General features: G+C 43.7%; 1 protein-coding gene across 3 annotated transcripts in view; it reads left to right on the forward strand.

Moving 5' to 3' along the window:
* Positions 1 to 23,801, forward strand: part of GSAP (gamma-secretase activating protein) — a 195,551-nt gene that overhangs the window by 33,849 nt on the left and 137,901 nt on the right. For 2 of the 3 annotated variants that reach the window (XR_015877836.1, XM_088468827.1), the window contains exons 2-4: positions 3,817 to 3,893; positions 5,483 to 5,539; positions 22,791 to 22,860. Coding sequence is in view for 2 of the 3 variants with exons in the window: in XM_088468827.1 (XP_088324953.1) it covers positions 3,817 to 3,893; positions 5,483 to 5,539; positions 22,791 to 22,860 (204 nt within the window). In the remaining variant the exon portion in view is untranslated. Of the gene's footprint in view, positions 1 to 3,816; positions 3,894 to 5,482; positions 5,540 to 22,790; positions 22,861 to 23,801 lie in introns of those variants that run through there. The other variant, XM_088468828.1, reaches the window with a different exon arrangement.

Raw genomic sequence — 23,801 nt, forward strand, 5'->3', positions numbered from 1 at the left:
AATGAATGCAGCAGGCAAATAAATACAGACAGCATGATTTATTAAAAACCCCCTCTCCCCAGTAGTGCCCCTTATACAGTGCCCCCAGTAGTGGTCCCACCTATGCAGTGCTCCTTATACAGTGCCCCCACTAGTGGTCCCTCCTATGTAGTGCCCCCACTAGTGGTCCCTCCTATGCAGTGCTCTTTATACAGTGCCCCCACTAGTGGTCCCCCTTATGCAATGCCCCCAGTATTTCCCTTTATACAATTGCTCTGCAGTATTGCTGCTGTTGGATTACATACTCCTACAGGGACTGATCTGAATCTCCTGCTATGCCGACACTTTCCTCATGCCCCAGTACAACACTACCCATTCCCCATTTACAGAAAAATTGCGCAGGCAATTGCTTTATTTGCATGTAATCCAGTGCCGCTTAAGTATGCACACATCCGTCCGCGGTGAGAGACTAGATAAAAAGGGTGAGAGAGAAAAGAAGAGTATAAAGCGACAGGGTGATGGGGGAGCGATATGGGAAAAAGGGCAAAAAGTTAGGGGGGATTTAGGAGGAAGAGGGGGTGAGAGCAGATACAGATTGCCTTCTCTAGGTACTGTCTGTCGTGCCCAGACTGCAAGGAGACTTACCTTTTTTATATTTAAATAATTTTTTTTTACATAAAAGCACCTGAATGATTAATGTATTTTTATTTAATGTATAAAACAATTGGTCAGAATGCACTTGCATTAATAACCAAATTCACATTTTTACTTTATGTACAAGTGTTATACTGTACAATTCACAATCATAGTCTTTGTGAATTGAGCACATCATTTACTTAATTCTTAATTTGTATCCTGCAATGATCACTCTGTTTTATGACCCTAGCCAATATCGTGTCTGGTGAATATAAACGGTTCATGCTTGATAATTATTTAGCCCACTACATGATTGTCTTCATTACATGCAGGTCATAGCCTAATACAAAATAATACATAATATTATGAAAAAAGTTTGGAATCCACATAAACATCTGCTTTTCAAATGTTTAGCATGCCGACATCTCCTCCTCTTCTTCCTCTTCTTCTTCTTCCTCTTCCTCTTCCTCCTCTTCCTCGCATGCAGTGCATGGCGCCTTCTGCCATCTTACATAGCAGACTTTTAGCTAACACTGATTTGCACGCGGAATGGATGCTGCATCAGGAAGAAGTGCTCACTGATCCTTTGAAAACGCACACATATCGTGTCGACACTTCATTCTTTATACTATCAGAACATTTTCTGATGAGGCGGATAGCCGTACTGCGAAATACACAAGACAATTTGCTGTATCTCTACAAATTGAAGGAAATCTCTTTTAATTTGTGCATCTAAAAAATATCAATTAATTATTATTTCTATTACTATAAAATGTGGATGAACTTTCCTTTTGTAGTAGAACTGAGCCGTGACATTGGCAGTCATTTTGTTATAATGGTATTCGTTTTGTCTGCTGTTTAGTATATGCTATATATCTTATGCAGACCTCTGTGTAGGTCTTATGTTTGTCATTCATCCACCCAATAAAATTCTGTTTAAAAAAAACAAAAAACAAAAAAAACCTTGTTATTTGAAACACAATCCTGTGGAAATACTTTGTTTGCAATCAGGAAATATCATTCCACCCAGGAATCTTCTCTAGATGGTCCACCTGCATTCAAGAGATTATTTACCTGCTTGCCTTCCAAATAAGACCAATTTCTTTCCAATACAAGGTGCTATTAGCCTCAAAGGCCAACTCTGAAATCACCAATAAAGAATGGGAATGAAGTATAAGGACTATTGGCACGTCATTTGAAAATAGGTGGCGAATAGCTCAACTTCTACTGAAATTAATAAAAAAAAAAAAGTATACAAGTCCACTACAGTTTTCAACCACCTGTCTTTGAGTACATCTGTCTATGCCAATGCCTATCTTTTTCCCATGTGAATTGATTATACCCATGTTGCATTCTGTTTTGAACCTGTTAGAAATACCATTACATCTAACTAAAGTTTCTTAGGTTTTGTCTCTATGCTATAGATGGCAAAATGCAGATTAATGCACGAAAGAGTTCACATTCTATCAGCAGCTAAATGTGTGATAATGAAGGCTTGGAAGAACCCTCGTAAAAATTTTATTTGGCTTATATGCATGGATAACATTTCTTCACTTGATTTACTTGAAATTCGGATTCCTACCTCCATGTTTTATCTAAATATTCAGACTTGTTTTGGACAGAGTTTCTACCCACTTCCCTCCAGTTTCCCCATCTCCTCCCCCTGTTTAGTCTTGTAGTTATGTTCTCTCTTTATTATGTGAGTGCTCTAGTTATGCAGCAATTTCCCTGTTATTTTGACACCTTGGTAAAAATGTTGTACAGTTTAATCCTGTCTTTGTTTCAGGGAAAACAAAATTAATTTATATTGGGATATTAGATGTGATATAGCAGTTATGTTTTCTTATCTGCAATATTTGTTTTAAAGAGTGAGGTTTTATTTTCCAAAGCTTTCCACACTTGCTACAATCTGCTCGTAGAGCTTTGTCATTATTGATCGTAATGACTTAAAATTGTACCCAATCTAAGGCCTGAGGTGGGGAGCATGTCATTCTCCCATTTGTGGGCAGATTTGGTGAGTGATGTGCACAAAACTGCATCAACAATTACTAGTGTATACGTTTGTAATGTTGTTTTGCTTCCTAACAGCTGGGATAAAAACTTAATATATGCATTTTATAAATTTGCAGTTTGGTAAATATAAAGCAAACTTGTATAAGTAATTCTTACCGGAATTCTCTTGAAGGATCCAAATAAAAATACATTTTGGATATGCGAAAATGGACTAAGTGCACTAATGGGCCTCTGGGATCTGGCTGCTCAGACCTAATTTCTAAGGGCTACCTTTTTACTTTGAACACTGACAAGTGTTGCAAAATTGAAAAGTGATCCTTATGCTGGCCATACACCTGCACACTTTTGGGCAAATTGCCCGATTTTCGATGCGTCGTATGCTAAATCGTGTAGAAATCCTGTGTTTTTAAAGTAGGATACGATCCGATGCACGCTCCCGCAGCTCCTATAACTGATCGTATGATCAGATGTGCAACCCATATCATCCATCATATTATGTAACCATGTATTTTGTGCATGCGATGCATCGTGCATCCATTCATGTCATTTCAATTACTTTTTCCTGATGAGCGCATGAGGCACACGCTCGAGACATTCGACAGATCGTGTGCAAAGAAAAACAGAAAGTCGTGCCGCAGGGACTGCCAGGGAGCTCCGGGGAGTCTAAAAGGTGGATCTTATCTAATGCTGGTCGTACTAGTGTATGGCCAGCATAACAGTAGGGCATGCCTTCGGATACATAATTCAGACTTGTGAACTGAAGGGGTTAATGGTTCTAGATGTTATGGAACTGATCACGTAGAACCACTGGTGCCTCTAATGGTGCATCAGATTTTTCTTCAGATCTGAACAATGTCTATTTTAAAAATTGTTCAGTCGTTCATATCTGAAGGAAAAACTGACACATCTGACATGTTTGAACGATGCGCGTTCCCGATGGTCAGATAACGATATGACATCTGATGTGTTTGCAGTCAGTTTTGGACGATTTCAGTCATTTTAATGCAGTCAAAAATCGTTGGTCAAATCGTTCATCAAATCGTTCATCTGACAAATCTGACTGTGTATGCACCATTATTGTTGGCTCCTGTATCACATTTATTTTCTACTTAATGAACAGTGTGTTGTGCTGTTACTGCTGCTTATGTTTCATTTTTTTTTTGTAATGTTATTTCAAATGTTTTTCAGATGCCCTAGAGAGGTGCTCAAGAACACTCCGAATAATTAATGTGGAGAGAAATGAAAATGTCCTGTACACTTGGAAGGTACTTATTTGTGCTCCATAATTGTTTTTAAAGTATTTATAAATTTAATGTCAATATACCTATGAAAATCCAATTAATAGATCATGTAGCTAGTTACAGAAGTATGAAAGTGTCTTTTCATTTGGGAAAAATTACTGTTGATAATGTGAGGCAAAACAATTTGTACCTAATGACGACATAATTCTTTACTCTGTTATTTCATTGTTACAGAAGGAAAATCATGAACATAACTTTGTATAATGGCAGGGTTACATAAGTGTATATTGCAGCCCTATATGCAGTGCATAAATGGTAGGTAATAGTGACTGCAGAAATGCAGAAATGAAGAGATGGAGACATATACCTGCAAAACTCCCATTTCAACATATGTAGTCCTCATAGGGGGCGATTCAATTCAGAGTGAGGTAAATAGCGCCGGGAAGTTGATCTCTAAGCTTTTCAATTCACCTTGCAGTTTAGTCCGACTATTACAAGTTTAGTCAGAGAATGCCGATTCTCGCGACTTAACTTCAGTGTTTAGTCGCGAGAAAATGCATTCTCTGACTAAAGTGCCTGCAAACAGCCTCCCGACCGGCACTTTAGTCGGATTTCTGCTCGCACCCTCAGGAGGGTGCGAGAAAAAATCCTTTAGTCGACCTAACAGCAAGCTGAATTGAATAACTCCACGGACTCCTTCCCGGTGCTATCAACAGCGCGCTGAATTGTATTGGCCCCCTACTGCCATTTAATGTTCTTCTGTAGGCTAAGCAGGAATGTATTTATTGAACTGATTGGAGGCTTGATCCAAGCATAACAATTTCTCTGCGCATGTATTGTTCTAAAGGTAAGAGGAGAAGTAATGGTGCATACACACGGTCAGATTTTCCCTTCAGATCTGAACGATAACTATTTAAAAATCGTTCATTAGTTCGTATCTGAAGGAAAATCTGACATATCTGACATGCCTGGACGATGGACGATGAACAATGCGCGTTCCCGTTTGTCAGAGAACGATATCTGACATCTGATGTGTTTGCAGTCAGACTTGGACGATTCCATTCATTTTAATGCAGTCAAAAATCGTTTAATCGTTCCAAACTTTGGTAAAATCGTTCAATCGTTCATCTGACAAATCTGACCTTGTGTATGCTCCATTACATCAGTGACCTTTAGATGACTGGTTTAACCAGCCAGTAGCGCTTCAGCTGTTGTGGAACTACAGCTTGCAGCATGAGGACTGGAAAGACATGCTTGGAATTTCATTTTACTAAATTGTTTCATAAATTGATACTTTTGTAATGATTTATATTAAATAAATCACAGCTCTATGTAGAAAGTAAGCCTTTTGCTGCGAATTATGTGTTGATAAAGATATTTTTTAAGTACTTTTATTTTTTAATATCTGTGTCAGGTGACTCATTTCAGAAATACAAAATCTGGAATGAAATGTTTGATATGGACAGACACTTTTTAAATATTCTTTAGTAGAAATATTTCAGTGGAGATTGTAACATTATTATTATTATTATTATTATTATTATTATTATTATTTTTGTTTTATTTATTTTTTTTGTAAAAGGGGTTAACATTGGCTTACATATCTTCCACAGGGAAGGGACGGGTTTACCAGCATTGGTCTATATGATCCTCTTGCCAAACAAAATGAGGTAAACAAGACCTGAATGTGTGCAATGCTTTATATTTTTTTCTAAGCAGTAAACCTAAATGAACTGAAGCATAAATGTGAATCCACTGTAATGCCAGTATGAGTTTTTGTTTGTTTTATTCTTAAACCTGACCAAGGAACTGTAGACAATGGGACTAATCTGGAATATTTGTTAAGAAGACAATTCAGTCATTAGCAATGTGCTGTCATGACCGTATATGGAAATGCACATCGCAGGCATAACATCGCTCCTTTTATATTGCACCTCTATAGGGGTACACAGTCAATTGAACGATGTTGCTCTGCTGTGATTATTGTAATAGGTGTATCTGCACATTTGGGGTAATTGAATTGCTTCCTAAAACACAAATTGGGGCTGATTCTGACATGGAAGTAAAGCAAAAAAGAGCATTTAACTGCTTTTTACATATACCACGTGGGGTAGATGTAAAAGGCGCATGGAGATTTAGATATGAGAAGGTTGTGTCCATATTCAGATCTAAATTGATGGGTAACAATAAATATGTCCAGCATTTGTTGGCTACATGCTGAAGCAGCAAACATTTACCCTGCATGCAAGTGAATAAATGTATTTGCACACCTTGCATTGCAGCATGGTTTACTCCAGAACAAAGTTACTTTTTTTTTTTGCTTTGCCCCCAACTTAGAATCAGTCCCATGGGGTTCAGACAAGAACCTGTATTAATGCACATCAGAAATATACACATTGTCTATGTATTTGTAAAGTTTCCTGCTTGATAATCACTGGTAACAAAAACAAAAAAGCACCATGGTGGAGCGATGAGAACCTGCTCACTGCAGAGCCATGACGCAACCTGACATTTCTAATCTGTATAGACTCTTTCCATTATGGTTACTGATGAGAAACCACAACTTGTCAACTCTGAACGATTTTGCCATGGTCCAGACAATCCGAGAGAAGCTGTTCCCTGTAGGTTAGGTGACTTAGTGGATGGCCAAGTTAACAACCCAACATGCTTCAGTGGGGTCAGATAACCACATTTCCCATTACAGCAAATCAAAACCAGACTCTGTAAAATGTTTATCACCTCATAAACCTTACCTTCCATTGTGACAATATATAACCAGAACAATACCAGACCTTTTCAACAATGCAAAAGTGACCAAATAACTTCAAATGTAATGTGCAGGAAACCCCATCCAAACTACTCTCCATTCACATTAAACCTTCAAGTCAGAGCCATGGAGGCCCCAAGTCACAATTTACAGGACCTGTTGCTAGCAACTCGGTGCCAGATACCACTGGACACTTCTAGGGTTATGGGTATATGTATATTTGAGAAAAAAATTATATAGATAGATAGATTATCTATCTAACTGTCCTGTAGTATCTGGCATATCCATGATGTGGCAGGGGGAACAAGCCATCCATATATTTGGGTATACAAAAGGACGTCAGTACTTAACATAGCCAACAAAATAGAGGCTCCATGATGTCACCATGCCCATAACGTGCAGGAAAAGTAGTTTTGGTCTCCTGGGACTTTTCCTGCACGTTATGGGCATGGTGACTTCATGGAGCCTCTATTTTGTTGGCTACGATAAGTACTGATGTCCTTTTGTATACCCAAATATATGGATGGCTTGTTTCCCCTGCTATAACATGGATATTAAATTATATTTTTTGTATTGGAGTGTGCTGGTCTATATTCCACATTGGATATTTTTCTATATTATTGACTTGGACCTGGCACCTCAATTTTGCAATTTTGACTATACTGTTTGAAAGTGTATGTGCAGATTCTTTTTTCCTATTACATATACCTTTCTGTTTTTTTGAGTATAGCACCAGAGATTGTTCAAGTGGAAATTTGAGTGATTTTGATTGCATACTTTTATGCTATTTTTAGATTGATATTTTTCTGACTAAAGGACTGCATTCACTATGGAACCTGATGCTTTGGACTTTATGGGCACTAAGAGATTTTTAGAGAAGGATGTATGGAAAATATTATTTGCTTTGCTGATACTTCTCAACTGAACTTTGGCACATATAGCCCATCTGAGGTTTTGAGGATCTGGTGAAATTATGCCAAAAATTGGTTGATTTGGAATTGCACGGACTTACTATTACTCAATGTCATAGAGAAGGGCTTATCCCAAGAGGATTTAGAATTAGAAACCAGCCCACTTTGGGTAAAAATAAGAGTTTTGTAGGCAATGGCGTCGAATTCTAAACCAGTGCAGCTTAGACCTCATGGTCTTAGTTGTCCAACAGATCAATACAGATATAGACAACATTAAAAAAAGAGATCTCTGCCTCAAAGTACAGGCATTGAGGCATTGATGTCTGTAAGAAAGATACAAGTTTGGATTGGTTAGCAAAACTAGATGAAACCGTTAACTTTAGAACTGAATAATTGTTGTTTAAGAAGTCTAAATATTGTAAGGTGAAAGGTGGTTATAGAGAATTGAGGGTCTATCCCTGGATGGTTGGTCAGTCTGATATACGTCCTTGGAGGACAGGTACTAATTTTCGGAGAAGATCAGGTGTTCAATTCAATGATTTTGAGTCACATACATCTTATAGTGACTCAAATCACTCTGCTGGGAACAAAAGTTCTTTTTTTTAGGCGACAAGACACTGACACGCAGTGTGACAAAAGGGACCAAAGATATAAGAAACCCTGTAGGTGAGGGGGGAGGAAGCGGAACAAAACCAAAGAAAAATGATAAAGAAACAAGGAAATTTATTAATTTGTCTTCTTATATATTGACAGAGTGAAAAGTCAGCTTTAACTAAGGGTCTAACATTTGTGCAGACTTATGCACAAAAAAGCTTTGATTTTGAGAAAGAACTTTGTTTCCATTGTCCGTTAAAACTTAAAGCTTTTTATGCTAAAAATCAAAAGGAGATATCCCTAGTGTCCAAATCAACATTCAGAAAGACTAGCACTTTCGGATTAGGTAATCGTTGGATTGATGAACATACTGCTAAATTTCTTATACAAGACTGTCCAAAAGTACCTTTACTTTATATTCTTCCTAAGGTACATAAATTATTGATCAGCCCACCAGGGAGGCCCATAATTTCTTCTAGGGGATCTTTGGCACAAAGTTTATCACAATATATATTTCTATTTGCAACCGATTAGTATTTAAAACACCTTACTATATTCACGATACAACAGACTTCTTTAACAAATTAATGCAGGTCACTATTCCTTTAAAAGATTGTCTACTTGTGACGATGGATGTCACCAGTTTATATACAAACATAGGACACACTGAGGGAATGCAGGCTATGCGAGAAATTCTCTCTTCCAGTCCATTGTACGAAGGTCCACCTTTGGAGTTTCTTCTATTGCTAATGGAGGTGATTATACATAAAAATTATTTTCTTTTTAATAATACCTTCTATATCCAAGGGGGCTGCTATGGGGTCAAATGTGGCCCTGGCGTATGCGAACCTTTTTATATGTTTCATTTTGAAAATAAACACATCATGGGCAATTCTAGATATTATCCATTTATTGGATTTTACGTTCGATTTATTGATGTTCTTTTTATGTTATGGACTGGGGGAGAGATGATGCTCAGAGTGTGTTGATAATTTGAACATATTGCCAAGTTCTATTTGTTTTTCTTACATGTACTGTCCAGAAGTGGTTGACCATCTTGATGTGTGCATTAGAATAGTCAAAGATCATTTTTGTACTGAGCTCTATGCAAAACCCATGGATAAAAACACACTTCTATTGGCAACTAGCTTTCATCCTCAGCCACTGAAGAGTGGCCTCCCCTTCTCACAATTAATTTGAGTGACCAGGATCACATCAGACCATAACAAAGTGTCTGAAGCATTAGTCTATGGGACAAAAATTCCCTGATAGAGGATATGATCACAAAGAAGTGAACAATGCAATGCAAAAAGGTGAATATAAGTGATTTATTTATGCCGAAACAACATAATATGAATGAAAATGAACGATTGATTTTTTTTTTTCCAGTACCTATGTTTTCCAATATTAGTGTGAGTACTTCTATTACTTCAACAAGTTGGCTGAAATCAACTAAGAGAGCCTTTAAATGTACCGGGTGTACAAATTGCCAGTATACGAAGACTGGTCCGATGTTTAGGCACCCTACGAAAGGAACTGTATTCCATTTGCAACACAGGATGAACTGTGAAACCAAGTTTATAATTTACCTTCTCTTGTGCCCTTGCAACAAATCTTATGTTGGCAAGACTATAAGAATGATAAAGAAAAGAATATCTATGCACAGATCATCCATTAAAAAAGCAAGTGTGAAACTTGAATCCATTACACCACCAGTGGCTAAGCGTTTTGTCACAAGTGGCCATACGATTAAAGATTTTGTCTTTATGCCAATAGACCATGTGCCACAATTAAGGAGGGGAGGAGACAGACATAAACTTTTATTACAGAAAGAGTGCAGATGGATTCATTTTCTTAGTACCATAAGTCCTCATGGCCTGAATGAGGAATTCTTTCTCACCTTTTTTGGGTTAATAATTGAGCTGTTCTATCCTACAGACTAGCCTCTAGATATTACTTCTGTGTTGTACAGAGACCTAAATCATTATGACTTGGCTTTGTTTTTTTTTGTCTGTGACCTGCATTATTGTTACATACAATTGATGAGGTTTCATTTCTACATTGTTTCTTGTTCAATCAGGATTAACATATAGCCCACAGCATGGGTTACATTATTACTGTAACATGTGGGTTCACAGCCGAGCTCATTAGTATAGGCTAATGGATCATAGCCATTAGAAATGTTGATCGGGACTCTGATTCTCAAATAGTACATTATCACCTATTATTTACATGTGTAGCTGAGTTATTTTCTCTTGTGGACACATTTATTGTATATGTATTCGTGAGGTTTGTTTTTGAGTCTCGAAATGTCATATTATATTATGTGTATTGTTGTGCTTTATTTGGTTGCTGGGCAACGCTTCTGCACTTCCGTGTGGTGGCGTTGCCTAGGCAACCATGGTGGCTGTGTCACGTGGTGGTTATCATGGCGCTGCCGTGGTCACCTTTCCGGTGCAACGGAACTTTGTTCCTCCGTGCAGCTGGGCCCATCACTTCTGTTCCGCCTGCTGCAGACTCTGGCAGCGTTGCGTGACGTCGTTGGTGTGCGACCCGTGCGGTGGGACTTCCGGATGTGCCTGGGAGACAAGTGATGGTGCGCTTTAGGTGTTGCACACAGGTGAATGTAGTTGGTGGTTGTTAAGGGGGTATTTAGCCTAGCTGGATTTGTCGTTGTGGTCTCCTGGGACTTTTCCTGCACGTTATGGGCATGGTGACATCATGGAGCCTCTATTTTGTTGGCTACGATAAGTACTTATGTCCTTTTGTACACCCAAATATAAGGATGGCTTGTTTCCCCTGCTACATCATGGATATTAAATTTATATTTTTTTTGTATTGGAGTGTGCTGGTCTATATTCCACATTGGATATTTTTCTATATTATTGACTTGGACCTGGCACCTCAATTTTGATTATACTGTTTGAAAGTGAGTGCAGAAAATATTATATATATATATATATAATTTTTTTTTTTTTTTTTTGTAGTACTGGACAAATGTTTAAGGCTGGTGTGGAAAAAAAAACAGCAAAATAAGAATGTTTTCAAAAATAGAAGTGTTTAATAGTTTGCATCATGTTAATTCACAAAAATAAAGTGAATGATCAGAAGAGAAATTTGGTGTGATCACCCTCTACCTTCAAAACAGCATCAATTCTTCTAGGTACACTTGCACACAGTTTTTGAAGGAACTCTGCAGGGAGGTTGTTCCAAACATCTTTGAGATCTTCTGTGGATGTAGGCTTGCACAGATTCTTCTCTCCATGTAATCCCAGACAGGCTCGATGATGTTGAGATCAGGGCTCTGTGGGGGCCATATCATCACTTCCATACAAACATAGAATTTGACGGCAGATAAGAACCACTTGGCCCATCTAGTCTGCCCCATTTTTAAACTTCTTATTACCTCAACCCTTATTTATCCTTACTACTTCTGAAGGATATCCTTATGTCTATCCCAAGCATGTTTAAATTGCTCTACTGTCTTAGCCTCTACCACCTCTGATGGGAGGCTATTCCACTTGTCCACTACCCTTTCTGTGAAGTAATTTTTCCTCAAATTTCCCCTGAACCTACTTACCTACCTGTCCTCTTGTTCTAATACTTCTTTCTTTGAAGAATGTCTCCTTCCTTTACCTTGTTAAAACCCTTTATATATTTGAACGTTTCTATCATGTCTCCCCTATCCCTTCTCTGCTCCAAACTATACATATTAAGATCTTTTAGTCTTTCCTGGTACGTTTTTATGGTGTAGACCTTGCACCATTTAAGTTGCCCTCCTTTTGTTCAGTCTCTAATGTATTAATATCCTTCTGGAGATATGGCCTCCAGAACTGAACAGTATTCGAGATGAGGACATATCAATGACCTATGCACTGGTATTATCACTTCTATCCAGGACTCCTTGTTCTTATTTACGCTAAAGACCGTTCTTAATGACATTGGTTGTATATTTGGGGTCATTGTCCTGCTACAGAATAAATTTGGAGCTAGTCTGATGGTATTTCATGATGGATAAGTACCTGCCTATATTTCTCAGCATTGAGGACACCATTAATCCTGACCAAATCCCCAACTCCATTTGCTGAAATGCGGTTCCAAACTTGCAAGGAACCTCCACCATGCTTCACTGTTGCCTGCAGGCACTCATTATGTTACTGCTCTCCAGCCCTTCGGTGAACAAAAACTGCCTTCTGTTACAGCCAAATATTTCACATTTTGACCCATCAATCCAGAGCACCTGCTGTCATTTTTCTGCACCCCAGTTCCTATGTTTTCGTGCATAGTTGAGTTACTTGGCCTTGTTTCCATGTTGAACGTATGGCTTTTTGGCCACAGTTCTTCCATGAAGACCACTTCAGGCCAGACTTCTCCGAACAACAGTAGATGAGTATACCTGGGTCCCACTGGTTTCTGCCAGTTCTGAGCTGGTGGCACTGCTGGACTTCTTCCGATTTCGAAGGGAAACAGTGATTGCAAAATACGTGCTATAGCGCGTTTTGAAGCTATACAGGCAGTTGAGGACCTGTTGTGTTTTTTTTTTTTTTTTTAACAGAGTGGGTCCTTGAGGACGCACTGTGTCTGCTCTGTGTCCGCAGCAGTCATTCGCCGCCAGCAGTGTCTCCCCAGCCAATTGCTGCCAGCAGTGATTTGGTTTGGGAGACGCTGATGGCAGTGACTGGTGCTGCGGACATAGCACACACAGCTCTCTCAGCTGATCGCTGCCGGCAGCGTGTCATCCATCACTGACCAGAGACCACCTCGAAGCACCTCCTTCCCTCCCTGCCCGCCAGCGTATTCAGTCCTTCCTGACTTCGGCACCGGTGGTTTGCTGCAGCAGCGCTGCCTGTGCTCCATCACCGCTCACTGCATGCCGGAGGCCACCTGGAGGAAGGAAGTTCCAGTCCCAACTACTGTCTTCTAACCCCGTCCTTACCCTCAGTACTGCTCCAGCTGCTGTCCTGACCCCCTCACTACACCCAGCTCTGCCCCCAGTATTGCCTGCCCTGAACTCCCTTCTTGCCACCACAGTACTGCCATCTACCCTTACTCCCTTCCTACCCCAATACTGCCCCAGCTGCTACATACCCTTAACCCCTGCCTGTCCCTAACCTTCTCCTTACCCCCAGTACTGTCCCAGCTGCAAATTACCTTTGCCCTCTCCCTACCCCCCAGTACTACATGCCACTAACCCCCTCCTTCCCCCGCCAGGACTGCACCAGCTGCTATTTCTACTTCAGGGTCCATAGGGGTTCCACAGGGTTGACCTTGGGGTATAGCTGGATCTGGATCCACGGGCACCACGCAGTTAAAGCTTTTGCTGCTGCTCCCAGGATGCACTTGGGTCCGTCCTCCTCTATACCCGGCTCCGAGCCACAGCACCTCAGTTTTAGTTGGTGCCCGGCCGGAGTCTGGTCACCCTGCCGCAGTGGGGCTGCATAAGCTTTATTTTTCTTTTTTTCAAAAAAGAAATTAGATTTTATTAATTTATTTTTTACTATCTTCAGAGCGGCAGCATCAGACTGTCCATCTGGACGTCCACGCTGCCGCTCCAACAGCCCCGCTGGCGCTGCGATGCCAGTACTGATCTGGGGATCTCAACGGGACCCCGGAGTCAGTACTAGCGTGGCTTCGGGACCTCCCACAGACTGCTGCCGGACACACGGGGCCAGGTAAGCCGCGCGCAGCACTTCGCGCTAAGCGCGGGGTAAGCAGAATGCAGTAGTCAGCCGCCGGTCTCTGGGGACAGGCCGGAGGCGCTAGTAGCGGCGGCGGGCTCCCCCCTCTGTGGCATACCCCACGTGACCGCTGGACCACCAGGGTGTAAGGACCGGCAGGGAACCGGCTTCCCTGGGGGTTTCATTACTAGCAGGGGAGGCAGCCTTCCCTGCTTGAGCTGCTCCTCCCCTCAGCCCAGTGTGCCTTCTCTCATGCGTGCTGGCGTCACTGGGCTGTTCTCACTCGGCCACTCCTCCTCAGAGCTCTCTGGCGGCCATCTTCCCAGGCAGCAACGCAGAGCTCCCAGGCGGCATCCAGTGGACCGGTCCCCCTGCGTACCTCTCCCCTGTACAGGACAGTGTTCGCAGTGCTATAGCCCTCCCAGACACTGAATCTGGGAGGTTGATTGTAGCTGAAGGTGCAGGGAGTATAACTTCCTGCATGGTATGTGACTACTGCTAATGCTGCTGTCTATGCTTATTTCTACTTACTGTCAGATTTTACCTATCCCTTTCCTTCTCCTACGGTCCGCAGGTGCGTGGGGGAGGGGTGTTCTTTCTGTGTACCTCACTTAAATAAATCTACGTATTTGTGAGGTCTGTCACATACAGTGGTGTGTTACTCAGTACCATTTTGTGGGCTGTTTGTGTTGCATACTTGGGAGTGCGCAGGTGTTTTGTACGCCTTACCTCGTTTCGGTGATACTTTTTTTTTGCAAAAGTTTTTTGTCATGTCTGATGAGAATGAGCGCTCCGTGGCTCCTGTGTTGTTTTCCTACCGGCGCTGTTCGGCAGGGGTTGATGGGGTGGATTTGTCTCAGGACAGTGTGTGCGGGCGGTGCCAGCTGGTACCTGGTCCCTCTAAACCCCCGGTGGTGCAGGATCCTCCATGGGCGATGTTTACCACAAGTGCTGGCGTCGATCATGGACCGGCTTGCGGTCCCGACTGCTGTCCCTTCTAGGGCGTTGCCCCAACCTACCATCCCCCGTTCCCCGGGGGTTACGCATCTGGTGCAGTCTCCTCCCGGGTCTCAGACTGTGGGTCCCTTATGCGGGATTGCCTGTATACGTGCAATCTCCCACGGTGACGCAGCAGTCAATGGTGCCCTTTCAGGGGTATACTCAGGTGGTACCCCCTCCCTGGATGGATGTCCTTTCCAGCTCTGTTCAGAGCCTAGCGGCCTCGTCATCAGCTTTTCAGTCACTGTTGCACAGTGTTTTGCCCCCAAAGGCGTCCAAGCGACCCGTTCCGGCTTCAGGTGGGGGCTAAGTCCTCCATTAATGTTCCGGCGTTGGTTAGGGCGGTGCGGGCCATCCTTCATATAGAGGAAGATGTGCCGGCTCCTAGGTCGAAGTACCCTAATTTTAGAAAGGCCAAGGTTGCTTCGACTGTCTTTCCCCTGTCTGACCAGTTGACTGATCATATGGCGGGGGCCTGGCAGTTGCCCAGCAAGAGATTCCAACCGCAGAAACTGTTGGCTTCCAACTATCCTTTTCCTGAGGCTCATTGCTGAAAGCACGGGTCATTATTCCTGTTCCTCAATCACAATGAGGGGCGGTGTACTATTCATCTCTGTTTCTGGTGCAGAAACCCAATGGTTCTCATCGCCCTATCCTCAATTTGAAGTCTCTGAACAAATTCCTCAGAGTTCCCAAATTCAGGATGGAAACGTTACGTTCCATCATCCTGGCAATGGAACCTGGGGATTACATGGTGTCCCTGGATATCCAGGACGCCTACCTCCATGTTCCGATAGCACCTTCGCACCAGGGGTATCTGAGGTTCGCTGTCCTTCAGCAGCATTCAGTTCAGGGCGCTACCCTTTGGCCTCTCCACTGCCCCGAGGGTATTCACGAAGATTATGGATGTCATGGCCGCACATCTTCGGAACCAGAATGTACGGCTGCTGCTATATCTTGACGACCTCCTGTTGCTGGCGAGCTCCCCGGAGGTACTGCTTCAACATCTCCACCTGACAACCGCTTGTCTGCAAGCGCACGGGTGGTTGATAAATTGGAGAAAGTCCTCCCTGATTCCATCACAGCGGATGGTTCATTTGGGAGCCCTGCTGGTTTCTCGTCAGCAAAGGATCTTCCTGACTCCGGAGAAGGTCTCCTCCCTACAGCTGCGGATACACAGTTGCCTGAGCAGTTTCCGCCTGTCGGTCCATTCGGCTATGAGAGTTCTGGGGTCCATGGTGTCGACATTCGACATGGTGGAATTTGCCCAGTTCCTTTCCTGGCCCCTGCAGGGGCTGATTCTATCGGAATGGAAGGGGTTACCTCACCGGATCCGCTCTCAGATGCTGGTGTTGTCCCCGGAGGTTCGGCTGTCTTTGGCTAGGTGGCTTCAGACAGCTCATCTGGTCGAGGGGCGCCCCTTTTGGATCCCGGACTGGGTCCTGCTCACGACTGATGCTAGTCTCCGGGGTTGGGGGGCAGTGACCGGCTCTTTGTCGCTTCAGGGTCGTTGGTCTGCGGAAGAAGCACTTCTCCCCATCAACATCCTGGAACTATGGGCAGTATACAGGGCCCTGCAGTCGTCCGGCCCCGTTCTTCATGGAAGGGAGGTTCAGGTGCAGTCTGACAACACCACCACGGTGGCGTATATCAACCACCAAGGAGGAACTTGCAGTCGGGCAGCGATGTCGGAGGTGTCTCGCATCCTTGCTTGGGCGGAGTGCCACATTCCAGCATTCTCAGCAGTCTTCATCCCGGGAGTCCTCAATTGGGAGGCGGTCTTCCTCAACCGTCACGACGTGCATCCCGGGGAATGGTCGCTTCACCCAGAGGTGTTTCAGCTACTCGTGGATAGATGGGGGCTGCCGGAGCTGGACTTGATGGCCTCCGTCACAATCACAAGTTGCCCGTTTACGGGTCAAGGACAAGAGACGCAGGCGCATGTCTGGCGGACGCGCTGTCGGTGAAATGGACGTTTCACCTGGCGTATCTGTTTCCTCCGATATCACTACTTCCTCGGGTTCTGTGGAAATTCAAGCAGGACGGCGGCACGCTCGTGCTAGTAGCTCCGGCGTGGCCCAGACGTCCTTGGTACTCCGATCTGAGGAGCCTTTCCATCGACGCTCCGTACTTTCTTCCTCAGCGTCGGGACCTGTTGTCTCAAGGGCCCTGCCTTTACCCGGATCTGGGTCGGCTGTCTTTGATGGCGTGGCTCTTGAGACAGCCGTCTTGAGGTCTCGGGGCTTCTCCAGTTCGGTTATTGGTACCATGCTCAGGGCACGCAAGCCTGCTTCCGCACGGATTTACCACTTACATTCAGTGGTGTGAGTCCAGAAGCTATGATCCTCAGGTGTTCCGAGTTTCTAGGATCTTGGAATTTCTTCAATCAGGTTTGGACCTCGGCTTACACCTTGTCTCTCTGAAGGTTCATGTGTCCGCTTTGTCCATGTGGTTCCAATGATGGATTGCTACACTGCCAGATGTTCACACCTTTTTCCACGGTGTTCTCAGGATCCAGCCTCCCTTCGTGCCTCCTGTGGCTCCTTGGGACTTGGCGGTGGTGCTACGGGTCCTGCAGGGTCCTCCTTTTGAGCCTCTTGAGTCAGTGGAACACAAGTGGCTGACGTTTAAGATTGGTTTTTCTCCTGGCGATTGCTTCTGCCAGGAGGGTGTCGGAATTGGGGGCGCTTTCCTTTCACCCTCCTTTTCTGATTTTTCACCAGGACAGAGGGGTGCTCCGCACTCGTCCTGAGTTTTTGCCCAAAGTGGTCTCAAAGTTCCACATTAATCAGGAACTTGTTGTGCCAGCTTTTCAGTCCCCTGATCTTTCAGCTGGTGAGGCTTCCTTGGATGTAGTCCGGGCGCTTAGAATCTATGTGGACCGGACTGCTTCGGTTAGGAAGTCTGATTCATTGTTTGTCCTCTTCGGTTTTCACAAGAGGGGTTGGCCTGCCAACAAACAGACGTTAGCCCGTTTGGCTTTGTTCCATTATTTGTGAGGCTTATGCACAGGAGGGTTTGCCTGTGCCAGCCTCTGTTAAGGCTCATTCCACTCGTTCTGTGGGCCCCTCTTGGGCTGCTCGGTGTGGCGCCTCTGCTGTTCAGCTGTGTAAGGCGGCCACTTGGTCTTCAATTCAGACGTTTTTGAGGTTCTATGCGTTTGACACCTTCGCCTCTCAGGATGCATCCTTCGGGCGCCGGGTACTCCTTCCAGCACAGGAGCGTCCCCTCCCTTAGTTGAACTGCTTTGGGACATCCCCAAGGTCAACCCTGTGGACCCCCTATCGACCCTGAAGTAGAAAACAAGAGATATGGTAAGAACTTACCTTTTTTATCTCTGTTTCTACGAAGTCCATAGGGTCCACAGGGCGCCCGCCTTGACGCACCTGGCTTCATATGGGCTGTGTGACTGGTCACCGGTTTTCCGTCTCCCATTTCTGTGAGTATGGTTTCTTGTGTGTTCCAGTCTTCCTTCTCTCTGTTTAGTCTCCTCCTCCTCCGGCCTTAGCTGCTTACCAACTGAGGTGCTGTGGCTTGGGGGTGGGGTATAGAGGAGGACGGACCCAAGTGCATCCTGGGAGCAGCAAAGCTTTAACTGCGTGGTGCCCGTGGATCCAGATCCAGCTATACCCCAAGGTCAACCCTGTGGACCCTATGGACTTCGTAGAAACATAGATAACAAAGGTAAGTTCTTACAATATCTCTTGTTGTTCCCTTGCCGCCCCTCCCAGCACTGCCTGCCCTAGCTCCCTCCTTGCCCCCCAGCACTGTCACAACTGCTGTCTTCTAACCACAGTTCTACCACAACGTCAACCTACATATGAAAATGATGATCATTATCACCTGTTTGGTATGATTGGTTAACTATACACCTGACTTTAATCCTACTAAATCCCTGACTTTGTGCAAGTGTACCTAGAAGAATCGATGCTGTTTTGAAGGCAAAGGGTGGCCACACCAAATATTGATTTGATTTAGATTCCTGTTCTTTTCATTCACTTTGTATTTTGTTGATTGATAATAAACTATTAACACTTCTATTTTTGAAAGCACTTACTTTGCAGCATTTTTTCCACACCTGCATAAACCTTATGCAGAGCACAGTACTGTGTGTATATGTGTGTGTATATTTACAGCGGGTAAAATAAGTATTGAACACCAACATTTTTCTCAGTAAATATATTTGTAATGGGCTTTATTGTAATGAAATTTTCACCAAATGTTAGGAACAACTAATGCAATCCACACATGCAAAGAAATCAAGCCATAGATGTCCATGAATTAAGTTATGTGTAATACTGTGAAATAATACAGGGTAAAAGTGTTGAACAAACCTACTGAAATGTATTTAATATTTCGTACAAAAGCCTGTGTTGGTAATGACAGCTTCAAGACGCCTCCTGTATGGAGAAACTAGTTGCATGCATTGCTCAGGTGTGATTTTTGTCCCATTCTTCCACAGTCTTCTAATCTTGGAGGTTCAATGGGCCTCTTTTATGAGCTCTGATCTTAAGTTCTTTCCATAGATTTCAATTGGGTTCAAGTCAGGTGATTTGCTGGGCCTTTCTAGCAGCTTTATTTTCTCTCTCTGAAACCAATTGAGAGTGTCCTTGGCTGTGTGTTTGGGATCATTGTCTTGCTGAAATGTCCACCCTCGTTTCATCTTCAGCATCCTGGTAGATGCAGCAGCTTTTTATCAAGGATGTCTCGGTACATTTTTCCATTAATCCTTCCTTCAATAACATGAAGTATGCAAGTTCCGTATGCTAAAAAACAGACCCACACCATGTTCCCACCTCCAAACTTCACTTTTGGTATAGTGTTTTTCGGTTGATGTGCAGTGCCATTTCTCCTCCATACACGGTGTTATGGCATCCAAAGAGTTACATTTTGGTCTCATCTGACCAGACTATATTCTCCCAGTATTTCACAGGCTTGTCCTAATGTTGGGCTGCAAACTTTAAATGAGCTTCCGCATGCTTTTTCTTCAGGAATGGAGTCTTGTGTGGTGAGCGTGCATACAGGCCATGGCGGTTGAGTGCAGTACTTGTTTAAAAAGAAGAAAAAAAAAAGTGCTAACTCCAGGTCTTTCTGAAGCTCTCTACAAGTGGTCCTTGGCTCTTGGACAACTCTTCTGATTCTATTCACTCCTCTTTCAGAATTCTTGCGAGGAGCACCTGGTCGTAGCCGGTTTATGGTGAAATGATGTTCTTTCCACTCCCGCATTATGGCCCCAACAGTGCTCACTGGAACATTCAGAAGTTTAGAAATCCTTCTGTAACCAATGCCATCAGTAGGTTTTGCAACAATAAGGTTGCAAAGGTCTTAAGAGCTCTTTGCTTTTACCCATCATAAGATGTTTCTTGTGTGACACCTTGGTAATGAGACACCTTTTTATAGGCCATCAGTTGGGCTGAACCGGCTTATATTAATTTGCACTGACAAAAGGCAGGATTGCTTTCTAGCTGGTGTCTTGGCTTTCCATACCTTTTTGTACTTCCCTTTATTTATGTGTTCAATACTTTCCCAGTGTCATTTCACATTATTACACATACCGTATATACTCTAGTATAAGTCGACCCGAATATAAGCCAAGGTACCTACTTGTACCCCAAAAAACTGGGAAAACTTACTGACTCGAGTATAAGCCTAGTGTGCGAAATGGTAGCCGCTGGTTGTGCCCCCAGTAGTAATTCCCCCTGGTTGTGCCCCCAGTAGTAATCCCTCCTGGTAGTGCCCCCAGTGGTAATCTCCCCCCCCCCCCCCCCCCCCTTTTCAGTGCCTCCAGTGGTAATCCCCCCCCTGGTAGTAATCCCCCCTTTTAGTGCCCCCTGTAGTAATCCCCCCCCCCTTGTAGTTCCCCCAGTGGTAATCCCCCCTTTTAGTGCCCCCTGTAGTAATCGCCCCCTGATAATGCCCCTTGGTAGTGCCCCCTGTAGTCATCGCCCCCTGCCGGTCAGCGCTACACTTGACTCGAGTATAAGCCGAGGGGGTACTTTTTCAGCACATTTTTTGGCTGAAAAACTCTGCTTCTACTCGAGTATATACGGTAACTTAGTTTATGGATATCTGTGGTTTGATATCTTTGCATGTGTGGATTGCATAACAAGACGTCGTGATTTATCGGAGTTCTATTTCCATAGTTGTGCGGACAGTCGACATTCCTGGATCTACGGTGTCACGTGTACCGGGAATATATTATGGAAGGCATTACCACCCACCATGGACAGAGCAGTGGCTGAGCCGAGAATGTGCCTACTGATTGTGACCACCGGCATCTGGCCATAATTGCCAGTGGTAACAGACAAGCAACACTGGCTGAAATCACATGCACATTCATTGCAGGTGGTACCAGACTCATATTCAGCAGGTCAGTGTAGCTTTTTTTTTTTTTTTTTTAAGCTTTGATGGGATATGGGAGCAGAAGATCCACCAGAGTGGCTCTGTTAACCGTACGACACCTCACCTGGGCTTGTGATGTCGCTAATTGGACCATTGAGGAATTGCAGCGTGTAGCATGGTTTGTTGAGTCACGGTTCCAGTTGTTTTGGGCTGATGGTAGGCTTCAGGTGTGGAGCAGATCCTATAAGGCCATGGATTCCAGTTGTCAACAAGGCACCGTGCATGCTGGTGTTTCCATAATGGTATTGGGTGTGTACATGTGGCATGGGTTGGGATCGCTGGTCCCCCTGAACACGTTATTGACTATGTTGCATTGCTTGATGACCATTTGCAGCCCTTCATGGACTTCATGTACCCCCACAACAATGGAATATTCCAGCAGGATAATCTGTCATCGGTCCCAAGTTGTCTAGAATTGGTTCGAGGAGCATTCTGCAGAGTTCTGACAAGTGGTGGGGCCACCACATTCGCCCAACATGAACCCAATCAAACATTTTTGGTACGTGGTGGAGAGGTTCATACGCTCCCAAGATCCTGCACCTACAAATATCTGAGAGCTGTGGGAAGCTATCCCAGACTGCATGGGTCAATGTCTCTCTAGAAGTCTTCCTTCCATTTGTGGAATCAATGTCACATAGAGCTGCTGCACTTCGCCGAGCTAGAGGTGATCCTCTTCCCCCCAAGTAAACCACGCAGGCCAACCTGACGATGCGGCTGATGTCCCCATGCTCCTGGATGCGGCAGGGGCTGACATATCGGGCGGTCAGGCACCGGATCCTCTAGTATGTATCGGCCGTCCGATGGCATCCAAGGGACGCTCCAGACAGGCAGCCTGTGGAGCTACCTGGAGCGTCCTTAAGCTAGGTACACACTAAATGACGTGTGTACCCAGTGGTGTGACTCCCCGAGCCCCCCCCCCCCCCTCCCCGAGGACGGGCTGCCATATCTGGCTGGAATGCACTAGACCAGTGGTGTCAAACTCTGGCCCTCCAGCTGCAGTGGAACTACACATTCCAGCATGCAGTGCCACAGTTTTGCTGTTAGGGCATGCTAAAACTCTGGCAGGGCATGCTTGGATATGTAGTCCCACAAAAGCTGAAGGCCCGGGTTTGACACCACTGCACTAGACGATCCGGTGCCTGACCATCCAATATGTCAGCCCCTGCCGCATCCCACTGCTTGGGGTCGTCAGCCGCATCGTCAGGTTGGCCTGCGTGTAGGGCCAACGTGATGCGGCTGATAACCTCATGGAGCGTTCACCGCCTGACTGAGTGCACACACTTAACGATTTTGACGATTTGTAGTTACGATCGATCTGAATAGGGCAAATCATTAAAATTGCTGAGTGTACCAAGCTTTAGGATGCTCCTGGCAGTACTCTACTTCTCAGAGACAGCGACCCAACCCCGTAGTCGTGATGTCACGTTTTAGGGAGTGGGGCAAGCACATGTCGTACTGCTGCCCTGTTACGGCGCTCTGTGCGTGTATGCTCCATGGATTTATGTTTACTGGTGTTTATAGAATGCTAAATTTTGTTTTTATCATAATTGTTTTCCCTCTTCGTTTACAGATGTTGTATTCTTTCGACAGGGAAGTTAATATTGTTAGCTGTTCAGTGAACAAGGAAAAAACTTTACTCGGTAAGTTGTTTATGACTGTACTTTTGTTCATTTCATTTAAGATCAGTATTTTTTGCCTATGCACTATTTGTGTTCTATAAGGACTGTATATGAGAGATACTTGTCTAGATATTAATGTTCCTGTGTATCAGCAATGTAATTGTCACAGCAAAGTACTGTTGCAAAAGCAGTTTTTGCTTTTCGCCACATGACTCTTGTCACTACTTGTTTTGTTTTTTATTTCAATTTCTTTTAAATACTGTTTTTAAAGAAAGATATTTCTGTCTGAAATACTCTATGCTGTAAGATGTCCTCCCTGATACCAAAGTGTCTTGTTGTACATGTGCATGGACCTTGCACTAAAAATCTCCAATTACCTTTTTGAGTGACTACAGTTTACATTGACTGTAATGGTGATGACATCTAGGAAACCTTTTGAATTCAGTAGTGATTACATGTTGTTTTTTTCTGGTTAAAACTTTACCATGTTTCTTCCTCTAACTTTAAAGTACTGCTATTTGAAATTACTGTTTAGTAACTGGCTGATTAAGCTTTCTGTTTTGCAGTTACCTGTACACCACTTTTAATGTTCCCCCACTTTTGTTTTTTGCTGGCTAAAACAAGGGTGATCTTTGGATGATGCTGTATAAATTGTGTGTGTTTTTTTGTTTCTTTTTTTTTTATAAATCTGTTTTATTGAAACTTTTCAATAAGTTACAGAATACAGTAAAGACAAGCTCGTAGGTCAAAGTAAATAATTAAAGACAATACACTGGTAGGCCAAACTAAAGGTGCCTATCCACCAAACAATTAAAGTGAGTGATTATCGATATTGATATAGTTTGATCGATAATCGTTTGCAGATAGTTTTAAAAAATTGTTCTTTTAGACATTTATTATCGTGCAAACATGCTTTTCAATCTGACGATAACGTCAGGTTCAGCATGTTTGCAGATGATTGA

The sequence above is a fragment of the Taudactylus pleione genome, unplaced genomic scaffold, assembly GCF_031769625.1.
Source record: "Taudactylus pleione unplaced genomic scaffold, aTauple2 ptg000086l, whole genome shotgun sequence".
NCBI lineage: Eukaryota > Metazoa > Chordata > Amphibia > Anura > Myobatrachidae > Taudactylus > Taudactylus pleione.